We start from the raw sequence: 22,447 nt of genomic DNA, 5'->3' as shown, positions 1-22,447 counted from the left end.
TGACAAGATTTTGAAGTAGTTCAAAATGGAACAGTCAAAGAAAGAATTCTTGCCTGTGTTACAAGGTGTGAAATTGAGTAAGACTCAAAGCCCGACCACAGCAGAAGATAGAAAGAGAATGAAAGCCATCCCCTATGCCTCAGCCATAGGTTCTATAAAGTATGCCATGCTGTGTACCAGACCTATTGTATACCCTACACTGAGTTTAGCAAGAGAGTACAATAGTGATCTAGGAGTAGATCACTTGACAGCAGTCAAAATTATCCTTAGTGGAATAAGATATGTTTCTCGATTATGGAGGTGACAAAAGATTCATCGTAAAGGGTTCCGTCGATGCAAGTTTTGGCACTGATCCAGATGACTCTAAGTCTCAATCTGGATACATATTGAAAGTGGGAGCAATTAGCTAGAGTAGCTCCGTGCAGAGCATTGTAGACATGGAAATTTGCAAAATACTTACGGATCTGAATGTGACAGACCCGTTGACTAAAATTATCTCACAAGCAAAACATGATCACACCTTAGTACTCTTTGGGTGTTAATCACATAGCGATGTGAACTAGATTACTGACTCTAGTAAACCCTTTGGGTGTTGGTCACATATCGATGTGAACTATGGGTGTTAACCACATAAAGATGTGAACTATTGATGTTAAATCACATGGCGATGTGAACTAGATTATGGACTCTAGTGCAAGTGGGAGACTGAAGGAAATATGCCCTAGAGGCAATAATAAAGTTATTATTTATTTCCTCATATCATGATAAATGTTTATTATTCATGCTAGAATTGTATTAACCGGAAACATAATACATGTGTGAATACATAGACAAACATAGTGTCACTAGTATGCCTCTACTTGACTAGCTCGTTAATCGAAGATGGTTGAGTTTCCTAGCCATGGACATGAGTTGTCATTTAATTAACGGGATCACATCATTAGGAGAATGATGTGATTTACTTGACCCATTCCGTTAGCTTAGCACTTGATCGTTTAGTATGTTGCTATTACTTTCTTCATGACTTATACATGTTCCTATGACTATGAGATTAGGCAACTCCCGTTTACCAAAGGAACACTTTGTGTGCTACCAAACGTCACAACGTAACTGGGTGATTATAAAGGTACTCTACAGGTGTCTCCGAAGGTACTTGTTGGGTTGGCGTATTTCAAGATTAGGATTTGTCACTCCGATTGTCGGAGAGGTATCTCTGGGCCCTCTCGGTAATGCACATGAACATAAGCCTTGCAAGCATTGTGACTAATGAGTTAGTTGCAAGATTATGTATTACGGAACGAGTAAAGAGACTTGCCGGTAACGAGATTGAACTAGGTATTGAGATACCGACGATCAAATCTCGGGCAAGTAACATACCGATGACAAAGGGAACAACGTATGTTGTTATGCGGTTTGACCGATAAAGATCTTCGTAGAATATGTAGGAGCCAATATGAGCATCCAGGTTCCACTATTGGTTATTGACTGGAGACGTGTCTCGGTCATGTCTACATAGTTCTCGAACCCGTAGGGTCAGCACGCTTAAAGTTAGATGACGATCGGTATTATGAGTTTTGTGTTTTGATGTACCGAAGGTAGTTCGGAGTCCCGGATATGATCACGGACATGATGAGGAGTCTCGAAATGGTCGAGACATAAAGATCAATATATTGGATGACTATGTTCGGACACCGGAATGGTTTCGGGGAGTTTCGGACACATACCGGAGTACCGGGGGGTTACCGGAACCCCCCGGGGAGTTTAATGGGCCAAGATGGGCCTTAGTGGAGAAGAGGAGGGGCGGCTAGGGCTGGCCGCGCGCCCCCTCCCCCTCTATTCCGAATTGGACAAGGAGGGGGGCGACGCCCCCTTTCCTTCCCCCTCTCTCCTTCCCTTCCTTTCCCCCTCCTACTCCAACTAGGAAAAGAGGGAGTCCTACTCCCGGTGGGAGTAGGACTCCTCCCTGGCGTGCCCTACTCCTGGCCGGCCGCCCCCTCCCCCTGGTCCTTTATATACGGGGGCAGGGGGGCACCTCTAGACACAACAATTGATCTCTTGATCTCTTAGCCATGTGCGGTGCCCCCTCCACCATATTCCACCTCGATCATATCGTAGCGGTGCTTAGGCGAAGCCCTGCGTCGGTAGCATCATCATCACCGTCACCACGCCGTTGTGCTGACGGAACTCTCCCTCAAAGCTCGGCTGGATCGGAGTTCGAGGGACGTCATCGAGCTGAACATGTGCTGAACTCGGAGGTGCCGTACGTTCGGTACTTGGATCGGTCGGATCGTGAAGATGTATGACTACATCAACCGCGTTGTGCTAACGCTTCCGCTTTCGGTCTACGAGGGTATGTGGACACACTCTCCCCTCTCGTTGCTATGCGTCACCATGATCCTGTGTGTGCGTAGGATTTTTTTTTTTGAAATTACTACGTTCCCCAACACAGTCCACTGTTCAAGTTGCTTACTAGTGTAGCATAGAGTTCTAGTTGGAAGTTCAACTTAACAGTCTCCACTGCAGTACCGGTATATAAAACAGTGTTTTGGAACTAAAGGCAAACTCTATGTGCCTCTAGGATCTGGTGGGGGATTGCTGGAATTTTATCTATTTATAGGCCAGCCCAATAGCAGTTTCAGAAATTCCTAATAAATCCTAGAGGCCCACGCAGCCCATTCGTGCAAGACAAGAGGTGGAACTAAAGTTTAGTCCCACATTGCTAGTTTAGAGGGAGTTGGACCTCTTTATAAGGGAGGTTCTTTCCCCACATGTATGAGGATGAGAACAAGATGGACATCCACGCGCGCTCCTCCTCCGCCGCCCACTTCGCCACGCCTCGCCTCGCCTCGTCACGACGCGCTGCGGGTTGTGGGAATGAGCCGAGCCGATGTCTAAATTTTTGCCACGCACGACGGGTATACGAAAGGTCGCACGGGAGATGAAACTTTTTTCTGTAGTGGACACTGAATCCGAACGGCCCGCCTCTTCAGCTGAAGTCTGTTCGTTTCGTCTCCCTCGTTCTCTTCAGCTCCCGGCGCAGCCTCTTGCCTCCTTCTCTTGCGCCTATAAAAGGGAGGTCGCTCCTCTCAGAGAGACGTATCAGAAGACTCTCTTCCTCTCGCTAGCGAGTTCCTGAGCACTGCACTACTGCCACGATCTTCCCCATCTCGGCTTGCGGCGTGCACCGCATGTCGGGATAGTAGGCCTCCGAAACCTCACCTCTTCGAGTCCTATACGGGAGAAGGGTGATATGATTTTTGGGGAGCGCTCCGCGCGACTACTGACTTCTTCGTCATCGACGCCCCGGACTCCGACGACTACTTCCCCGACGATGACTTCTTCCCCGACGTTGACAACATCTTCGACGACATGGCTGGCGGGGATGTCGACCCCAAGTCCAGTGCTTCTACTGCCGCTGTTGTCCCGTACGTGTTCTTGCTCTTTCTGTTAAAGGTCCTGTCGCAGTTCTTTGTTCTAGTGTCTGTCCTACATATGTTAGGTTCTACTTCATATATGCAACCTGTTCTATTGTCTGCTTTAGACATGTTTGGTTAAAGTTCATATTTGTAGATGCTATTTACCTTCTCACTGTCAGACTGCATGACTAGTTTCTCTAGTATAATAGTCATGTTTTATCTAGTATTTCTAGTAATAAAATCATATGGTAAATTGCTCATATTTCCAACAAATTATGCGTTTGGCCACCTACTTGTGCTTTTCTAGCTTAGGTGTGATTGGGCGAAATTAGGCATAGTTAGGCGTCTGTACTGTATGATACGTCTCCAACGTATTTATAATTTTGATTGTTCCATGCTATTATATTATCAACCTTGGATGTTTTATATGCTATTTTATATGATTTTTGGGACTAACCTATTAACCTAGAGCCCAGTGCCAATTTCTGTTTTTTCCTTGTTTTTGAGTATCGCAGAAAAGGAAAACCAAACGGAGTCCAATTGACCTGAAATTTGACGGAGATTATTTTTGGACCGGAAGAAGCCCACAGAGCATTGGAGACGGACCAGAAGAGTCCCGGGCTGCCCATGAGGGTAGGGAGCGCGCCCCCTGCCTCGTGGACAGCCCGGAGACCCCCCTGACTTGTTCCCGACGCCAATACCTCTCATATATACCCAAACTTCCAGAAAGAAACCTAGATCGAGAGTTCCGCTGCCGCAAGCCTCCGTAGCCACCAAAAACCAATCGTGACCCTATTCCGGCACCCTGCCGGAGGGAGGATCCCTCACCGTTGGCCATCTCCATCATCCCGACGCTCTCCATGACGAGGAGGGAGTAGTTCACCCTCAGGGCTGAGGGTATGTACCAGTAGCTATGTGTTTGATCTCTCTCTCTCTCTCTCTCGTGTTCTTGATTCGGCACGATCTTGATGTATCACGAGCTTTGCTATTATAGTTGGATCTTATGATGTTTCTCCCCCTCTACTCTCTTGTAATGGATTGAGTTTTCCCTTTGAAGTTATCTTATCGGATTGAGTCTTTAAGGATTTGAGAACACTTGATGTATGTCTTGCATGGGATACCCGTGGTGACAATGGGGTATTCTATTGATTCACTTGATGTATGTTTTGGTGATCAACTTGCGGGTTCCGTGACCTTGGGAATCTATGCATAGGGGTTGGCACACGTTTCCGTCTTGACTCTCCGGTAGAAACTTTGGGGCACTCTTTGAAGTTATTTGTGTTGGTTGAATAGATGAATCTGAGATTGTGTGATGCATATCGTATAATCATACCCACGGATACTTGAGGTGACATTGGAGTATCTAGGTGCCATTAGGGTTTTGCTTGATTTGTGTCTTAGGGTGTTATTCTAGTACGAACTCTAGGATAGATCGAACGGAAAGAATAGCTTCGTGTTATTTTACTACGGACTCTTGAATAGATTGATCAAAAAGGATAACTTTGAGTTGGTTTCGTACCCTACAATAATCTGTTTGTTTGTTCTCCGCTATTAGTGACTTTGGAGTAACTCTTTGTTGCATGTTGAGGGATAGTTATATGATCCAATTATGTTATTATTGTTGAGAGAACTTGCACTAGTGAAAGTATGAACCTTAGGCCTTGTTTCCTAGCATTGCAATACCGTTTGTGCTCACTTTTATCATTAGTTACCTTGCTGTTTTTATATTTTCAGATTACAAAAACCTATATCTACCATCCATATTGCACTTGTATCACCATCTCTTCGCCGAACTAGTGCACCTATACAATTTACCATTGTATTGGGTGTGTTGGGGACACAAGAAACTCTTTGTTATTTGGTTGCAGGGTTGTTTGAGAGAGACCATCTTCAACCTACGCCTCCCACGGATTGATAAACCTTAGGTCATCCACTTGAGGGAAATTTGCTACTGTCCTACAAACCTCTGCACTTGGAGGCCAACAACGTCTACAAGAAGAAGGTTGCGTAGTAAACATCACTGTAGCTTGAAGGGATAAGCTAGATGGGTTGGCCTAGCCCATTAAACAACAGGCCCATCTTCCTATTCTCCTACTAAAGCTTCCATATGGCGCACAGTCAATAGAAAATCTAGGTTTCCTTCTCACGCCGTCACTCTCCCTTGCTACATGATGCCGCCTCTCTCCCTCTTCCTTTATCCCTTGCTTACACCGATGGGAACCATCCAGTGAAGCTCAATATCTTGCCGAAGAATCTTGTTCCTCGCCGGAATCAGTAGATTTGTCGTCGGTGTGGTTGAATCCTCGTTGGAGAGATTGATTTCTTGCCTGAGAAATGTGATTCCTTATCGGAAATGCTAATGTCTCACTGGAGGACCTCGCCGGACGCTTTTTTGAGCACCTAGGGCCAAAGCGAGGCGCTATGTCAACGCCCAAGGCTTAAGCGCGCCTAGGAGAGCGCCTAATAGCGCCTTTTTGAACATTTGCATTACAGTTAAGTGCAAGTGTTGTACTCCCTGTGCATGGATTTGTGGGAATGCTGGTGGATGTTATGCATGGATTTGTGGGCATGCTATCAATTAGTGGATGATCTGTTTAATTAATGGGTGATCTGTTTAATTAGGGGTACTGAATTCGTTACAATTGATGCTTGGGTATTGAACTAGTGCATGGTTTGAAGGAGTAGTCAAGTACTCGGATGTTGCATTGTTGTTGAAATTGATGGTTCCAGAGGAAAGCAGATGTTGGATGCTTGCACCGCACGATGTGGATGCAGTATGTGATGTGTTGCTAGAGTAGTCATAGGGATGCTCTAGAGTACTCCATGTTAGACACATAGCACTGTGGTTTGAAGTACTCCATTACAAACCAAATTTTAAAAAAGCACTAGGCGTTAATTGTGTATTTGGCCACCTACTTCCGCTTTTCTAGCTTAGGCGTGATTAGGCGAAATTAGGTGCAATTAGGCGTTTGTGCTGTAGTTTGAAGGGATAAGCTAGATGGGCCGGCCTAGCCCATTAAACAACGGGCCCATCTTCCTATTCTCCTACTAAAGCTTTCATATGGCACACACTGACAGAAAATCTAGGTTTCCTCCTCACGCCGCCTCTTTCCCTTGCTGCATAATGTCGCCTCTCCCCCTCTTCCTCTGTCCCTTGCTTAGACCGATGTGAACCAGCCAGTGAAGCTCAATATCTTGCCGGAGAATCTCGTTCCTCGCCAGAATCAGTCGATTTTTCATCGGAGTGGTTGAATCCTCGTCGGCGAGTATGAATCCTCGCAGGGGAGCTCAAATCCTCGCCGGGGAGATTGATTCCTCACCTAACAAACGTGATTCCTTGCCGGAAATGCTAATTTCTTACTAGAGGACCTCGCCGGCCGCTTTTTTGAACGCCTAGGGCCAAAGCGAAGCGCTATGCCAACGGCGAGTAATTTGCAAGAAACCACCACTTTGAGGGCCAGGTTTGCAGAAAGCACTATGCTACATTTTTTGACAGAAATCACCATGTCTACGGTAATCTTTTTGCAAATAACACTGATCGGCGGATTAAGCTCGTTTGAGCACGTTTATGACAGGTGGGTCCATTTTTTTGCTTACGTGGCATAACGTTTCGTGCCAAATGGGTTTTGATCTAAAGTTAAAAATGAGTCCCTGAAATTTTACATAAATACCACTGAATTAAAAAGTAAAAAACGCAATTAGGCCCCCTGTGTGCATAGAACCGGTAGCATGGCGCCCATGGCTCTGGTCGCTCACTTGGGGCAGCGCCCATGGCGGCTTGGGCGGCGGATGGACCTCGCCGGCGTCGAGGTAGAGCACCTCCTCTTCTCTCTGGTGGCTTGGGCGGTGGACGGACCTCGCCGGCGTCGAGCCTGATCTGGATCTCGGTGACGACCAGGATCTTCGGTGTTGCTGCTCCTTTTCCGCCTACTCGCCGTCGCCACTCAAGGACCGCTGCTCGCCGCTGCCCTGTGTTGCTGCTCGCCGCGGCCTCGTCCTGCTACCAGAGCGTTGCAATGGTGTCCGGAGCGTTGCCTCGCTCGCACGAGTGGGCCGCACCGAGGGCGATGCCGAGCAGTTCTCCACCGCACCAGCTGTGCCTGTCCCGCGCCATTATGTGGAGGTTGCGGCGGCCTGCCGTGCGGAGTGACGGGTAGGCTTCTCTCCCTTGCGGCGCACCTGTTGCTGCCGCCGCCGCTACTGGGGGCGAGAGATGGCGGTGGTGTGCGGCGATGTTCGAGCGGTGGATGCAGATGTCGTGTACCGGGAGAAATCCTAGGATTCGTCGGGGCAGCAGCGTCGTCATCGTCGCATTCCTTCTTGAAGGTGGTGCTTGGTACACGGCAACTCGGTGGCTTTGGAGCGTGGTGGTTATCTTCGGTGGGCGCAGCGGTCGCGGTGTGCCGTAGCTTTCGTTGATCCAGCGTTGTTGGCATTTCTTCTCTTATTTTCTCTTGTTATTTCTTTTGGGCGTGCTTGTGCTGTTTGCCCCAGCGTTAATCGGAATGTTGTATCGGGTGGTTGCTATATCAATATAGCGGGGCGAAAGCCTATTTCGGCAAAAATGTTCGAGCGGTGGATGCAGATGTCGCCAGATCCAATTTGAAGCGCGGCGGTGGAGGCTGTGAGCTCCGTGGTGGCGTGTGGAGGGCCTGGGTGGCACGCGGAAGAATGTTGGGGGTATTTTTGCTTTAAACCCCATCTAACACCGTTTTGTCAAACCGTTATGCCATGTAAGCAAAAACTGGGTACCCACCTATCATAAACGCGCTCAAACGAGCTTAATCCACCGATCAGTGTTATTTGCCAAAAGATTACCGTGGACATGGTGGTTTCTGTCAAAAAATTGTAACGTAGTGTTTTCTGCAAACCTAGCCCTCAAAGTGGCGGTTTCTTGCAATTTACTCGCCAACGGCCAAAGCTTAAGAGTGCCTAGGCGAGCAACTAATAGCTCCTTTTGAACATCTGCATTACAGTTAAGTGCAAGTGTTTGTACTCCCTCTGCATGGATTGTGGGCATGCTGGTGGATTTTATGCATGGATTTGTGGGCATGCTATCAATTAGTGGATGATCTGTTTAATTAGTGGACGATCTGTTTAATTAGGGGTATTGAATTCGTTTCAATTGATGCTTGGGTATTGAACTAGGACATGGTTTTGAAGGAGTAGTTAAGTACACTGATGTTGCAGTGCTGTTTAAATTGATGCTTCCAGAGGGAAGTAGATGTTGGATGCTTGCACTGCAGGATGTGGATGCAGTATGTGTGTGCTACTAGAGTAGTCGTAGGGATGCTCCAAAGTACTCCATGTTAGACAATGATCACTGTGCTTTGAAGTACTCCTTTACAAACATATGGAATAAAAAATGATCATACAAACGGAGTAAAACTATGGAGAAAAAAATTCCACTCCACACAAGCTTTGCGAACATATGGAGTAAAAATGATCATACAAATGCTCAATGGACATCTTGTTAATTCTTGCAAACATATGGAGTAATCAAGCCTTTGCAAAGCCTTCCATCACAAACATATGGATTACAACATTCTTACAAACATATGGATTACAAATGCAAGTTCAATGAAAATGAAAAGTGAACATGGGGCACTAATGCAAGTTCAATGAAAATGAAAAATGAACACGGGGCACTAATGCAAATTCAATGAAACAAGTTCAACTAAAACTGCGAGTACTCCTACAAGTAGTTAACCAGGCTCTTCTCCAGTTTAACTTTAAATTCAGTGCAATATTACGAGTATCTTGCTGATAGGCATGCACATAACAGGGGTACAGCAACTACTACTCCAGCAAGTTTAATTTACTGAAATTAAACTCGAAATTTATTTTCTTTACTAAAATTTGGTCTATTTACTGAAATTGACTGCTACTCTAGCAGGTTCTAATGCATATTTACTTGGAGTACCTACTTCTTTTCCTCCTGAAATGTTATTGACGTCCTCTTGTGCTTCTTCTCCGCCAGGTGCTTCTTCTTCTTCAGGTGGAGTGCTATTGAGGTCTCAGAGCACCATACTGCAGGTATTGTTCTGAACTTTTTCTTATTGAATTGGCACTGCTCAGCAAGTACTCCAAGGACTCCAAAAGTACTCTACTGCTCTTGATCTGCTTGGAGTAGTGGTAATGTCTTGCAGGTAAGAAGTAACTTGGGTTACTCCTATCTTTATGTGATGTTGCATCATATACTCCTAATTGGAGCACAATCATTTCACTTAAGTTCACAATCTGGGCTAGCATTAGATCAACAGTTGCATACTTAGTGATAGACTAAATATGCACACTTAGTGATAGACTACTCATACTGCAGAAATATGCATACTTACTGATAGATAAATGTGTACAACAAATTGCTGCAGATTTTGCATATTTCGTGATACGTTTGCTGAATTCGATGATTTTCAGTAGTAACTGTACTGTTTGCTGAATTTCATAAAATTACTGAATTTTCAACAGTAGCTATACTGTTACTATTTTGCATACTTAACGTAGACAAATCACTGAATTTCAACAGTAACTATACTGTTTGCAGAATTTCAACAGTAACTGTACCGTTTACTGAATTTCAACAAATGAGTGAATTTTGATAGCTGTATCTACTCATACTGCAGGAGTAGATTTCAACAATAACTGACAACAGTTAAAGTAGATTTCTACTCCAACAGTTGCTGAATTTGTACTCCAACAGATGCATCTACCCATAATAATATTCAGCATGGAGTATATTGCTTGCCCTATCCATGCAACTTCAAGTGTACATGCAACAATCCTCATAATTCACTTCAAGTCAACATGATTGTACAAATATACTCCATGTTCACTTGCTGTTGCATCTACAGAGTGAAGTTGCATGGATTGTACTTCTGGAGTAGAAATATACTCCATGTTCACTTGAACTAGTAGAACAGTTGCATGGATATACTGTTTGCTGGTTTTGACAGTTGCATCTACCCCAACAATTACTGTATATTTCTAAAAAATTATGATGGCTGTATGATCTCCTGTATTGATCTCCTACTATAGTTTATGATTACTCCAGTTCGATTACTCCATGAGTACTGTATTGCAGTTAAAAATTACTCCTGGAGTACTTTATTGCAGTTCAAAATAACTCCAGCTCCTCACTACTCCGTATGATTACTGCAGGAGTACTGTATTGCAGTTTGAAAAATATGTTGTATGCTCGTGTTTCCTTTGTGGCTCGCCATAAACTGCAGATGTTCCCGTACTCCATACACGCGCCCTTGTAGGCAGCAATTCCTATTTACCGCGTACTGTGGCGGTTAGCATGTATTATTAAAGTTTATCAAATTATAAAGCACCTCAAACATAATAAAGTTACATCAATGTCTTTTGCACTTCCGTTACAGTTGACAAATATATAGTTTTCGAGAAGAAAAATATGGTGTATGCTCTTGCTTTCCTTTGTGGCTCGCCATAAACTGCAGATGTGTCCATACTCCATACACGTGCCCGTGCAGGCGGCGATTCCTATTTGCCGTGTACTGTGGCGGTTAGCACGCAAAAGCGCACCCATGTAGCGGCACCGACGATACATGGGTCGACCCATTTTGTGGTTTTCATTGTGTGTTTCTTCCGGTTTTGGGAACCTCTACTGAGCCGATTTATTTGTTTTTATTTTGGTTTTCTTTCGATTTTGTCTTTCTCTCTTTTTTAAAACTATTTTCATTTCTTTTTTTACATGTACAAACTTTTTGAAATCCCAAATAATTTCGAAATTAATAATTTTCTACATCATGAATTTTTTCAATTCATAAACTATTTTTTATAATCATGAATAATTTTCATATTTTTGAACATTTTCCAATCTTTGCACTTTTTAAAATATGTAAACAATTTTCAAACTCACAAAAAATATTGCAATGATGGGTCTCCTCCCATAACTTCCAATTACGAGTACGATAATTGAAAGACATGAAATTTCTCAGTTCTCTATGGCATCTAGTAGATAGATAGATTATTTTTAGGAACAAGAAAATCAGAAGAATCTTTCTCTCTATTCACTATCATTCCACATCTTTCACTTCTATTTGTTTCTTTTTCTTTTCTTTAATGTAATAGCTATAGTTTGATATAAGAATACATTTCTCAAAGTAATGCAAACAATTCTCTTATAAGAAATGGTTCAAAAATCGTCATTCCACCTTTTAGGTATCGTGAAAAGTGATACGTTTGAAGATTGTGCATTTCAGTCATATTCAGATCCCTTTTTCGAGTCCATGATATAATACAACCAAACTGAATAGATATTCCACCTATTTAGCTAAGAAAGAATAAACACAAAAGTGTATAATAGATTGATATAAACATGATGAGCTGCCCCATAATGAAACCTCTAGCAGTCGCGAATATCTCTTTCTTTTCCCTACTCTAAGATTGGAGAAACAAGATCTAAGAGGGACATATGGAGAATGTAGTCAGAAATCCATAATAGAGTCCGACCACAACGACCGAATTAATTATCCTCATCGAGAAACATAGACTACTAAATAAAAAATATTTAAAACTCATGGGATGGGTCTCTCTTTTTTCTTTCTCTAGAGTTTTCTATATGCACAAGTTCTCGATGTTACGATGATAATTTCTTGACTTTCCATATATAGAAAGAGATGGATTATAAATGACCTCTCTGATTTGTGATGTTTTTCGAAATTCATGAACAATTTGGAACTCACGAATATTTTTGCAAAATTTTAAATATATAACTACTTTGCGAATATTTTTTAATTGCGAACTTTTTCAAACTCATGATATATTTTCTGAAATTCATGGCATTTTTTAAAATCGCATACATGTTTTCTGAATTCATGAATATATTTGAAATGCATGAAAATTTTATGAATCCATGAATATGTTTAAAAAATCGTGAACATTTTTAAGTTTATAATATGTTTTCAAGTTCGCGAAGATTTTTTTGATCCGTGAACTACTTCTGCAATTTGTAAAAAATATTCAAACTTACGAAAAAAGTTGCTTAGAATTTTTTGTATTCGTGATTTTAAAAAATTCATGAACTTTTTTTATTTCACAAACAGTCTTGTACTGTGCGTATTTTCTGAATTCGCTAAATGTTCAATTTGACGACAATTTAAAAAAAATTGCGAACATTTTCTTAAATTTTTTGAAGTATATTAGTAGAAAGCAGGGTGAAATGAATAAATTCTTTCCCGCAAAAAATAGAAATGAAGAAATTCTGCTTAAAACCACCATTAAAAATAAGAACGCAAACAATAGTGTCCAGCGCGCAGGTCGCTGTATAGAAGTTCCTGTGCAGGCGTCCCATCACGGCCTAATAAATCTCTGGTACAGGTGTGCAGCTCCAGTGTCTCAAAAATATCACGCGTGCGTGCCGGCCACCACGCGACGCGACGGGGGCGAACGCGACCCCCGCGCCATCGCCGTGATCGATTCGATCCCTCCACTCCACCACGCTTTTACTATACAACATGTGCAATGTGCGCGTCTTCTTCTTGACGACGCTCCTTCTTTTCTTTGTAAAGCGTACGTACCGTGCCGTACGTGTGCTTTATGTTACACACGCAACTTATGAAAGAAAGGCAGACGCATGCATGCATGACGGCACGAGCCAATTTGTAGAGGGGCAGATCTTTTTTTTAAAAAGACTTTCAATCTATTCATCTTCAATCCAGGCCCGTTGACAAGGATGTATGAGTAGTGCGATGGCATAGCCCCCAAAATTGAGGGGCCCCGAATGAAGTGAAAATCGGTAAAATCGTCCCGGTTCGTCGCCTGCCGGCTGCGTTGCCCCTGCCTGGTTCATGATCCAGAGAAAAAACTGTGGCCGGTCGTTCCAACAAAAAAGACAGCAGAACCCATGTTAGCCCAATCCAATGCCCCACTCCGTTTGGGCCTATTTGTAGAAAGGCCTTGTAGAAATCAGATAAAGGAAACAACGCCGGACTCCTCGCTACGATCTGCCGAAATCGCTAATTGAAGAGTACTCGTTGCAAAGATCATTTGCGATAAGTGGCGCACATCCAGCACGCCACTTGACGCAACCTAGCAGTTTTCCTTTTTTTCGTAGATCCGTTTATTCAAAACGTTTTATCTCTCAAACCGTGCGTCCAAATCTCGAACCGCTTTCACCGTTGGATTCCTTGCGTTGAGATCTTCAAAACTAGATCCCACGTTGATAGGTGTTGATGAATTTTTTTCACGAAAAAAACCGAAAGAAAAAAACGAACCGGGAGCACGGGTTTTTCCCTTCCGAAAGAGGCACGCCCATGCCTCTCACGAAATCACAACCGTGCTTCTCGCGGAAGCAAAACCGTGACTCTCGCGGAAGAAAAAAAAAAAGAAAAAAACGCGTTTTTTTCCATTTTCGAGGAGGCACGGCCATGACTCTCGTGAAAGCACAACCGTGCCTCTTGCGGAAGCAAAACCGTGACTCTCGCAAAAGGAAAAAAACAGAAAACGCGTTTTTTTCTTTCCGAGAGGCACGGTCGTGACTTTCGCAAAAGCAAAACCGTGACTCGCGAAAAAAAAACAGAAAACGCGTTTTTTTTCGTTTTTGAGAGGGCCGTGACTCTCGCAAAAGCACACCCGTGCCTCTCTTGGAAGCAAAACCTTGACTCTCGTGAAAGAAAAAAAAACGGAAAATGCATTTTTTTTTCGTTTTCGAGAGGCACGGCCGTGCCTCTCGCAGAAGCAAAACCGTGACTCTCGCGAAAGAAAAAGAACGTGTTTTTTCACGCAAAATTTTTTTTTCAAGTTTTTTGATTGAAAAGCTGAAGACCGGTGGAAAACCAAAACGTCGAAAAACCCCGCGAAAAAACCGTTTAAAAAGCCGAAAACACGTGCGGAAAAATAAAATAAAAACAAAATCTGAAGGGAGCGCCCAGAGCGCGACACGTGGCGAATAACTGAGAGCGCGCCAAGTGGCGCTGATCGTTGTGAGGCTCCCGAAGGAGCGATCGTTAACTAGTTGCTCTCACGATTTGCGCGTCGCTACGATTTGGTGAGCGAGAATAGCGAGGCGCTGCCTTGACTCCTTCGGTGATGAGATCGATCGCGATCCACCGTGCATCTCGCCGCCGCCGCCGGCGGCTTTGCTACTGCAACACCTCGTCCAGTCATTCCCAAATATATCTCAGGTAAGCAGTAAGTCATAAGCTCTTAATCAAAATCAATGGGCGATGAACACTGCATTAGGTTATATGTTTATACAATCTTCCTCTCTTATTCTTTTGGTACTTTCATGCCAAATCAAACGCAATCCCTACTAGTATTGTATTACTCCTCAGTTAAGATTGCACGTGGTTCTAATCCAATTAATAGGATTAGAATGTGATACGCGGCTCGTAATCCAATTTCTAATTCTAGTACTCCATATTCCAGCAGTACTAATTCTTCATACCCATGTGCTAGCTAGCCATACTAGCATATTTCACTTCAAGAAAGACCCAATGTTTTGATGACAATAACAGTGGAAATGATGTCTTGAAGAAAATAACTTTCAAAGATATAAGAATTCAAGAAAGTCCGAAGAGAGTAAGCTTAGCTACATTAGGTTTTAGTTACATGGTCTTCTTTAAATTTTGGGCCCCATTTTGCATTTCGCACCGGGGCCTCGAATTTCTGGAGACGGCCCTGCTTCAATCATGGTAGTACAACGAACACCAGAAATAAAAATTATTAGAGGGGCTGATCTAGATGTATGTATTCACGGGCTTTAACGAGGAAAAATGTTTTTACAGACACTCTAGCTAGATTTCAGTCAGCTGAATTTTAGTTTTGTGGTCAATCGATTTTCTGACCCTTGGATTGTGCTTTAAGATTTGTGTAACTTTTCTTTTTTCTGTCAATTTTTGTTGGTGGTATTGGGTTGTTTGGATTCGATTGACACCTATTTTGGTTCAGTCGATTTCCTTCTTGGGCTGGATTTTGGTGTGTATGCTTTTTTTTCATGTGTTTACTTTTGTATTCTGCACGTGTATGCTTTTATTTTTTATTTTTCTGTTGAGTTTTTTCTTCTTCTTTACGTGTATTTTTGGATGTTGAGTGCGTGAAAATGTATACATGCAAGTACTACATGTACAAATTACATCAGAGTATAGAAACTTCATTCTTATATATTTAGTTTGCATATTATAAAAAGTGCAATTTTTGTGCTAATTGTGTGGAAACTTTTGGTTTTTTTTTTCTTTATTCTTTAAGGGTAATACCAATGCTAATTGTTTTGTGCAATTTTTTGGCTAATTAAATACATTTTTCTATTATTATGTGTATGTATGCATGAAAGCACAATACAATATGTGTGTGTAAATTGTACTAGACTGCTAAAGTTGCATTATTATATGTGTATTCTCTGCATTTTATAAAAAGTGCAATTTCAGTGCAAAGGTGTGTGCAAGTTTTTTCTTTATTTTCTTTCCTCTTAAGAGTAATTCCAATGTCGCTAATTTATTCTCTCTTAGAAAACTCTATTTGTTTTTATTATGTTTAGTTTTTAATTCATTTCATGTTTTTAAGGACGATACCAATGCCACTTATTCGTTCCCTGTTTAAATTTTTTGTTTTTATGTAACATTCACTATAATATGTTTATTCTTACATAACTAAAAAGTGCAAGTTATGTGTAAATTGTGTGCAAATTGTATCTTTTTTTTTTGAATTTCTTTCTTCTTAAAGGGTGGTACCAATGCCACTATATTTCATTTCTTCTTAAAAAATATTTTTTGTGTTTGTAAGTAACTATACACGCAGGTATGATACACCATGTGTGTAAATTATAGATCTTCTAAAAAAAATGTGTGTAAATTATAGTAGAAGCAAAAATTGCACTGTATATGCTTATTTTTGGCATATTTGAAAAGTGCAATTTCAGGGCATACTTCTATGCAAGTTATTTTTTAATTTTATTTCTTCTTAAAGGGTTTCATTTTCCCAAAACTTCATTAGTTTATTTTTGTTTTTGTTTTTATATTTTATTTCTTCTTAAAGGGTTTTATTATTACATTGAAAACTTCATTGTTTTGTTTAGTTTTAGTTTTCGCATTTTGTTTTCTTAAAGGGTTTCATTCTTTCATAGAAAACTTCATTGTTTTGTATTTGTTTTATTTTTTTATTTTCTTTTTTCTTAAAGGGTTTCATTCTTCCCTAGAAAACTTCATTATTTTGTTTTCATTTTAATTTTAATTTATTTCATTTTATCTCTTTAATGGTAATACCTTTATTTTTGCATATTATAACAAAACGCAATTTATGTGTAAATTGCTTGCAGATTTTACCTTACCTGGTTTTTATCGCCTTTCTTCTTAAAGGGTATTGTCAATGTTCAGTTTTTTTATATTCGTTCTTCTTCAAGGGTAATACACGGGCCAGGGAGTCCACCGGTGACCTTGGGATTCAGCAAACACGTCAATCATTCAACTGAAACGAGTTTGGGTCAGTCGACTAACCCAAAAAGAAGTCAGTCAACTGACCCGTAGCCGCTCCCGAAACATACCAAGCGGTGCATCATCGACCCATGGCATGCACACCGTCCAGTTGCACGTACGCGTATACAGTATACGGTATACTGATGTGTTCGGATGACATGACACATGGGAAATGTATGTAAACAACTAATCAAATGGCGCGTATGTACGTACGTGAGCGACTACGTCTGAACATAATCTGTACTCTGCAGCAGCTGCGGGAACAGACCAGGATATGTATGTAGACGGCCGGTCGGTCGCCTACGATGACGACGGCCGGCAGCGGCCTGCCACGGCACAGCACGTCGTCGTACCCGCGGGAGGATGGGTGGTTGGCGGCGCCGGCGACACGACGACGAGGGCGCGGCGGCAGGACGGGCAGGTGGAGCTGGAGAGGAGCCACACGTCGACGCAGGCGGCGTGGAAGCCGTGGCCGCAGTGCGGGAGCACGCGCACCTCGTCGCCGCGCGCGAACTCCGCCAGGCAGATGGCGCACTCCGGCCGCTCCCCCTCCTCCTCGTCCACCTCCCTCTGTTGCGGCCTCCACGACACGGTCGGCAGCGACTGCAGCGCCTTCTTCTCGAGGCCACCGCAAGGCGCCTTGGCCGCCGGCCCGTCGACGGAGAAGGCGGAGGGGTTGCAGAGCAGGGAGCAGCGCGCGACCATGGCCAGCCCGACCACGCACAGCAGGAAGCAGAGCACCGCAATCACGATCAGGACCGTGTCCGTGTGCGCGCTCGTCCCACCGCCGGCCATGGCGGCCGCCGGCGGCGCGGCCATCGCGGCCAGGCGGTCGACGGACTGCTGCAGCAGGTGGCGCGGCATTGCCTGGTTCGTTCTCGGTGGCCGGTGGGTCGACGGGCCGACAGGATGAGGAGATGAGCACCGTGCCAACGAGCGCGCGGGGCCAATTTAGGTCGTCTCTCAGTGTGCTCACTGTGTAGTGCGAGTTGCGAAGGAGGGAAGAGTTGGGTGCTCCTGCAGCGGTTTTTATAGCTAGTGTCAGGATTAGCCGGGTCATACGGTAGTAGAAAGTGGGTTGCTAAGCTTAGGTAGTAGGGATATGATTGATAATTAAGCTGGTATAAGTGGGAGTGTCACTCTCGACCAATTCTTGTTTGAATACTCGTTGAAAAATGTCTTCATTGCTACACTCCCTGCATTTTTCTTCGCCTTTTTAGCTGCAACTGGGTACATGTCACTCTCAAAAGTTAGGTGCGACCGATCTGGACTAATTAAGTGATTGATCTATTCTTACTTCCCGTCTTCTTGTTTGTAAGATATACTTCCTCCGTCTCATAATATAAGAGCGAAACCTAGAGAATTGTACTCGAGTGGGACAACTTTGCTAGTGCTTGGTCAGGGTCAAAGTGGTGTACAAGTACGTACGTACGTATCAGAATGAACAGGCTATCTCAAGTGAGCCGACCGATCGAGCGCGTGCTGTTTTCCTCGCCCCTGGCGGCTGTAATCCTAGCCGCCGCCAGGAGTGGCCGATCTTCCGGCGTCGAGCTTGGTTGTCGGTGGCGAGGGGGGTCGCTAGATCCACGTGTGTGGATCGTTTTTACCCCCTTGTAGTCTAGGTTTTTAGGTTGTTCATCGTCTTTGCTTCGGTAGCGACGATGACTGCGTTGAATAAAGATTTTTCGGATCCTTCCCTGACGAGGCCATCGGTCCTATGGTTGGTGATGGATTTGGAAATCAGTCTGTTCAATCAAGGGTGGCGTACCGGCGACGGCATCCTCGTGGTGGACCTGTGTCCTCGGGCTCCGTCGTTGCGACGACGTTTGCTCCAGCGTCGGCACGGAGCTTGGGAGGTAGTCCAAGAGCGGATGCAGATTGGGGTCTACATCGACGACATCGGGAAGACGAAACATGTGTTGGACTCGTGGTTCGTGGATGGCAGGTATGATTTCCTCCTCCGGCGTCTTAGTCGTGTGGGAGTGCCAGATCTGGAGTTTGATTGCGTGTGCGGGGTGTTGCCCTGGTCTGATTCGTTTAACGGTAAGGGCTTCACTTTTGGTGAGCCACCTTGGAGGTCCGCAAAGCTGTATATCAGCGATGAAGCCGCGTCGAGCTCGGGTGAGGAGGTGATTCGTCACTCTTTTTTTCGGTGGGGCAGATGACGGGTGTTGGTGTCAAGCTCAGAAATGTTCTACTATCTTTTCAGTTTTGTCATGTCGATCTTTACATGACTTGTACTTTATTCTTTATGATATGAATGAAACACGTATTATCATGAAAAAAATGGAGCGCGTACGTACGATGAAAAGCAACAACTCCTACTGCATGGACTAGCTAGGAGTAGGACAGGAATAACGAGAGGTGAGAGCGTGACCGACCAGACCCATGTGTGTATTGTCGTCCGGCACGTCAGATACGTGTGCCAAAGCAAAGCCAAGATCTATCTATCCGGATAACATATCCGCCGCGCGCCGTACCTACGCTACTCTATGCACCAACCTTTTCTTCCAGGCAAGGAAAATATGCACACACACACACCCACTTGTACACTCACTTTTGGCGCTGGTTGCTACTACTACAAGCGCCACATGGTGATGCAAAACCCAAACCCGTCTTGATTCAATGCATGAACGTGGAGAAGAACGTTGTCATCGGTCAAATTGCGCGGCAACACGTACGTGCGCGGGGCCTAAGGGCATGTTTGGTTCCAAATAAATCACCAACTTATAAGTCGGAAAGTGAAAAAAGTGACTTATTTTGCCAAACAGATCCAACTTATAAGTCACCCCAACTTATAAGTCATAAGTTGCTCCACCCCAACTTAAAACTTATAAGTCACCCCCTTTTGCATGGGTTCCATCAGCTTTACGTAAAAAAACAAGATGGAAAGATGTGTTCAGGTGACTTAATGAAACCAAACAGGCCCTAAAACCGTGGCTCACTCCGAGTCGGGACTCGGGACGCGATAAGGAAGTGATCAGGTGGAGCTAGTCTACCACTATGGCCTATGGGCCTAGGGTAGTGCAGTGGCGACCCGAGCCCGACGGACGGCATGGACGCCGGCAGCACGAATTGGTGCGGCCCGCTCTGCGCATGCAACTTGGGACACTCTGCATGCCCTTTTGGATTCTATTGGATCGGCCGATCACGTTTTCTTTTCTTTTAGCTGCTCTCCTTTTGCTGCCACTTGTGATCTAATCTAGTAGTGGTTAGAATAGGATCGAAAGGGGGCGAAACAAAGCAAAGCAAAGCAAAGCGTAAAGGAGGCCCGACCGACCGACGGGATAACCCGATCGATGCCGTAAATAAAGGAGATGAGTGCCTACTAGATCGATCGATCGATCACCCGCACCCACGCAGGGCGCAAGATAAGATTGTATACATGACAATAATCCCATTGTCAACACCGACCTGGACGTGGTTGGTGGTTGCCATGCACTTGACTGGAGAAAGCATCCTCTTTTTACCGGTCTACGTGGATAGACCGATGCTGCTTGCTGCTTCGCCGTGCCGCCGGCCGCCGGTGCCGGGGCCAGGGTAGAAATAGTACTTGAGGGTACGGAGCGCGAGAGGTCAAAGAACCCTCGAATCGAATCCATGGAAGCAATTCGAAGAGAGTTGGTGGCGCGTCGACTGGTTGTTGCATTGCACTTGCATGCTCTGGGTAGCTTGGGTGGTCGGAATGGGCATCGATCATTTGTATACGTGAGGTCGACGGGTTGCCATGAACCGCACGAGGGGGAGAGAGAGAGACATCCCTCGATCATTCATGGCGATGGATGGCCCGGTGTCCGTCCGTGCAGGTGCAGGCGGGCGTACGCACCACAATCATCACGGCGGCCTAAAATATCCCGCGTGCCCGGCCGGCGCCACCACGTCGCCGACGCGACGGGAGTGAGCACAACCGCCGCCATGATTGACACTTGACCAGACTGAAGCCATCGGTCGACATGAACATGTACGCATCTTGGTGACGAGGATGATCTTTACCGAAAGCGTAGGTGCCGGCCGGGCCGTACGTGTGCTTTGTATACGCAACATGCAGCACACACGTCCGTGTCTTCTTCTTCTTCTTTTCTAGACCGCATCGCCGGCCAGATTTTGTTAGTAATCAATCAACTGAAAGTGACCGATCTACACAAGTATTTACAGATGAAATATGTTACAGGCAGAAATTAGCCGAGTGATGCACGATCGCACGCGGTACAGGTGCATTTTGTACGTACGTGTACCTACCAGCTACACAAAGTACCAACCAAAAGAGCTAGCTGACAGAAGAAAGGTCAGAGGTGGACGCGCCCTGTCCGGTCTCGTCGGCTACAGCGCCGGCGGCCGAGGCCTGCGCAGCCGCGACGGTGTCGGCCCGCTCGCAGCACGTCTGAGCAGGGGGCGACTCGGTGGCTGCCGGCGAGGGGGCGGCCGCGACGACGAGGGCGCGGCGGCAGGAGGGGCAGGTGGAGCTGGACAGGAGCCACACGTCGACGCAGGCGGCGTGGAAGCCGTGGCCGCACGTCGGAAGCACGCGCACCTCGTCGCCGCGCGTGAACTCCGCCAGGCATATGGCGCATTCCGGCCGCTCCTCGTCCACCTTCCTCGGCTCCGGCTGCCACGACATGGTCGGCAGCGACTCCAGCGCCTTCTTCTTCATCCCCTTGCACGGCGCCTTGGCCATTGCGCCCGGCACGTACTCGACGGAGAAGGCGGAGGGGTTGCACATGCGGGAGCAGCGGGCGACCATGGCCAACCCGACCACGCAGAGCAGGAAACAGAGCACCGCCGACAGGATGAGCAGCGTGTCCGTGTGCACGCTCGTCCCACCGCCGGCCACCGGCGGGGCGGCCATCGCGGCCAGGCGGTCGACGGACTGCTGCATCAGGTGGCGCGGCATTCTCGTTCTTTCTCGGTGGGACAGGATGAGATCGGACTTGAGAGCACTGTGGCAGGAGGGATGGAGGGGCCAGTTTTAGGTCGTCACCGTGTTGTGTGTGGTGGGGATTGCGGAGGAGGCAAGAGTTAGGTGTTTGAGCTGCGTTTGTTATAATGTTAGGATTAGCTAAGCTTAGGTAGAGGGATACGATTCGTAGCGATGCTAAGCAGGAGTGTCACTTTCGAACCATTATTATGGAATATTTTCATTGCTACATTCCAATCTCTCTGCCTTTTCCTTCATCATTTTTGCTACAACTGGATACATGTCACTCTCCAAATTAGGTCCGACGTATCTGAGCTAATAAATCTATGCATTGCTACTTAGGAGCACATTTATTTAAGATTTAGAATCTTGTACTCGAGATGGAGATACAAGCATCTCCCGCACTTTCCCGGAAAACCTTTGACCCTTGAAGATTTTCTGGTTTGAATACTTGATCACAGTCACAAAATATGATACCAGTGTACTATACGATCGCACATACGCATCTGAATATTTAAGCAAACCAACCAACCATAGAGAAATTGTTATTTCTATCTCTCTCCGTAAAGAAATATAAGAGCGTTCAGATCACTACTTTAGTACACTAGTGCAGAACCGGACTTTAGCGCCGGTTCGTAAGGACCTTTAGTGTCGGTTCCACACGTGGGGACTAAAGGTCCCCC

The 22,447-nt window shown here is 45.1% G+C and overlaps 2 protein-coding genes across 2 annotated transcripts; both read right to left on the bottom strand.

Moving 5' to 3' along the window:
* Window positions 1–15,346: 15,346 nt before the first annotated feature.
* On the bottom strand, window positions 15,347–17,836 carry LOC123122553 (probable E3 ubiquitin-protein ligase ATL44). Its single transcript, XM_044542757.1, has one exon. The coding sequence runs from the start codon at window positions 17,711–17,713 to the stop codon at window positions 17,150–17,152; it is 564 nt and encodes a 187-aa protein (XP_044398692.1). The 5' UTR covers window positions 17,714–17,836; the 3' UTR covers window positions 15,347–17,149.
* A 3,110-nt stretch (window positions 17,837–20,946) lies between these two features.
* Window positions 20,947–21,944, bottom strand: LOC123122552 (RING-H2 finger protein ATL80-like). The gene has a single exon (XM_044542756.1). It carries the CDS (start codon window positions 21,738–21,740, stop codon window positions 21,117–21,119), a length of 624 nt encoding a protein of 207 aa, XP_044398691.1. The 5' UTR covers window positions 21,741–21,944; the 3' UTR covers window positions 20,947–21,116.
* Between the last annotated feature and the right edge of the window lie 503 nt (window positions 21,945–22,447).

This window comes from Triticum aestivum, chromosome 5D (genome assembly GCF_018294505.1).
Source record: "Triticum aestivum cultivar Chinese Spring chromosome 5D, IWGSC CS RefSeq v2.1, whole genome shotgun sequence".
Lineage (NCBI taxonomy): Eukaryota > Viridiplantae > Streptophyta > Magnoliopsida > Poales > Poaceae > Triticum > Triticum aestivum.
Note: the sequence above shows the minus strand (reverse complement) of the source record. Positions and strands in the feature narration are given on the sequence as shown.

Excerpts from the sequence above, each read along its gene's own strand:
- LOC123122553 (XM_044542757.1), bottom strand. The coding sequence starts at position 17,713 with ATGCCGCGCCACCTGCTGCAGCAGTCCGTCGACCGCCTGGCCGCGATG.
- LOC123122552 (XM_044542756.1), bottom strand. The coding sequence starts at position 21,740 with ATGCCGCGCCACCTGATGCAGCAGTCCGTCGACCGCCTGGCCGCGATG.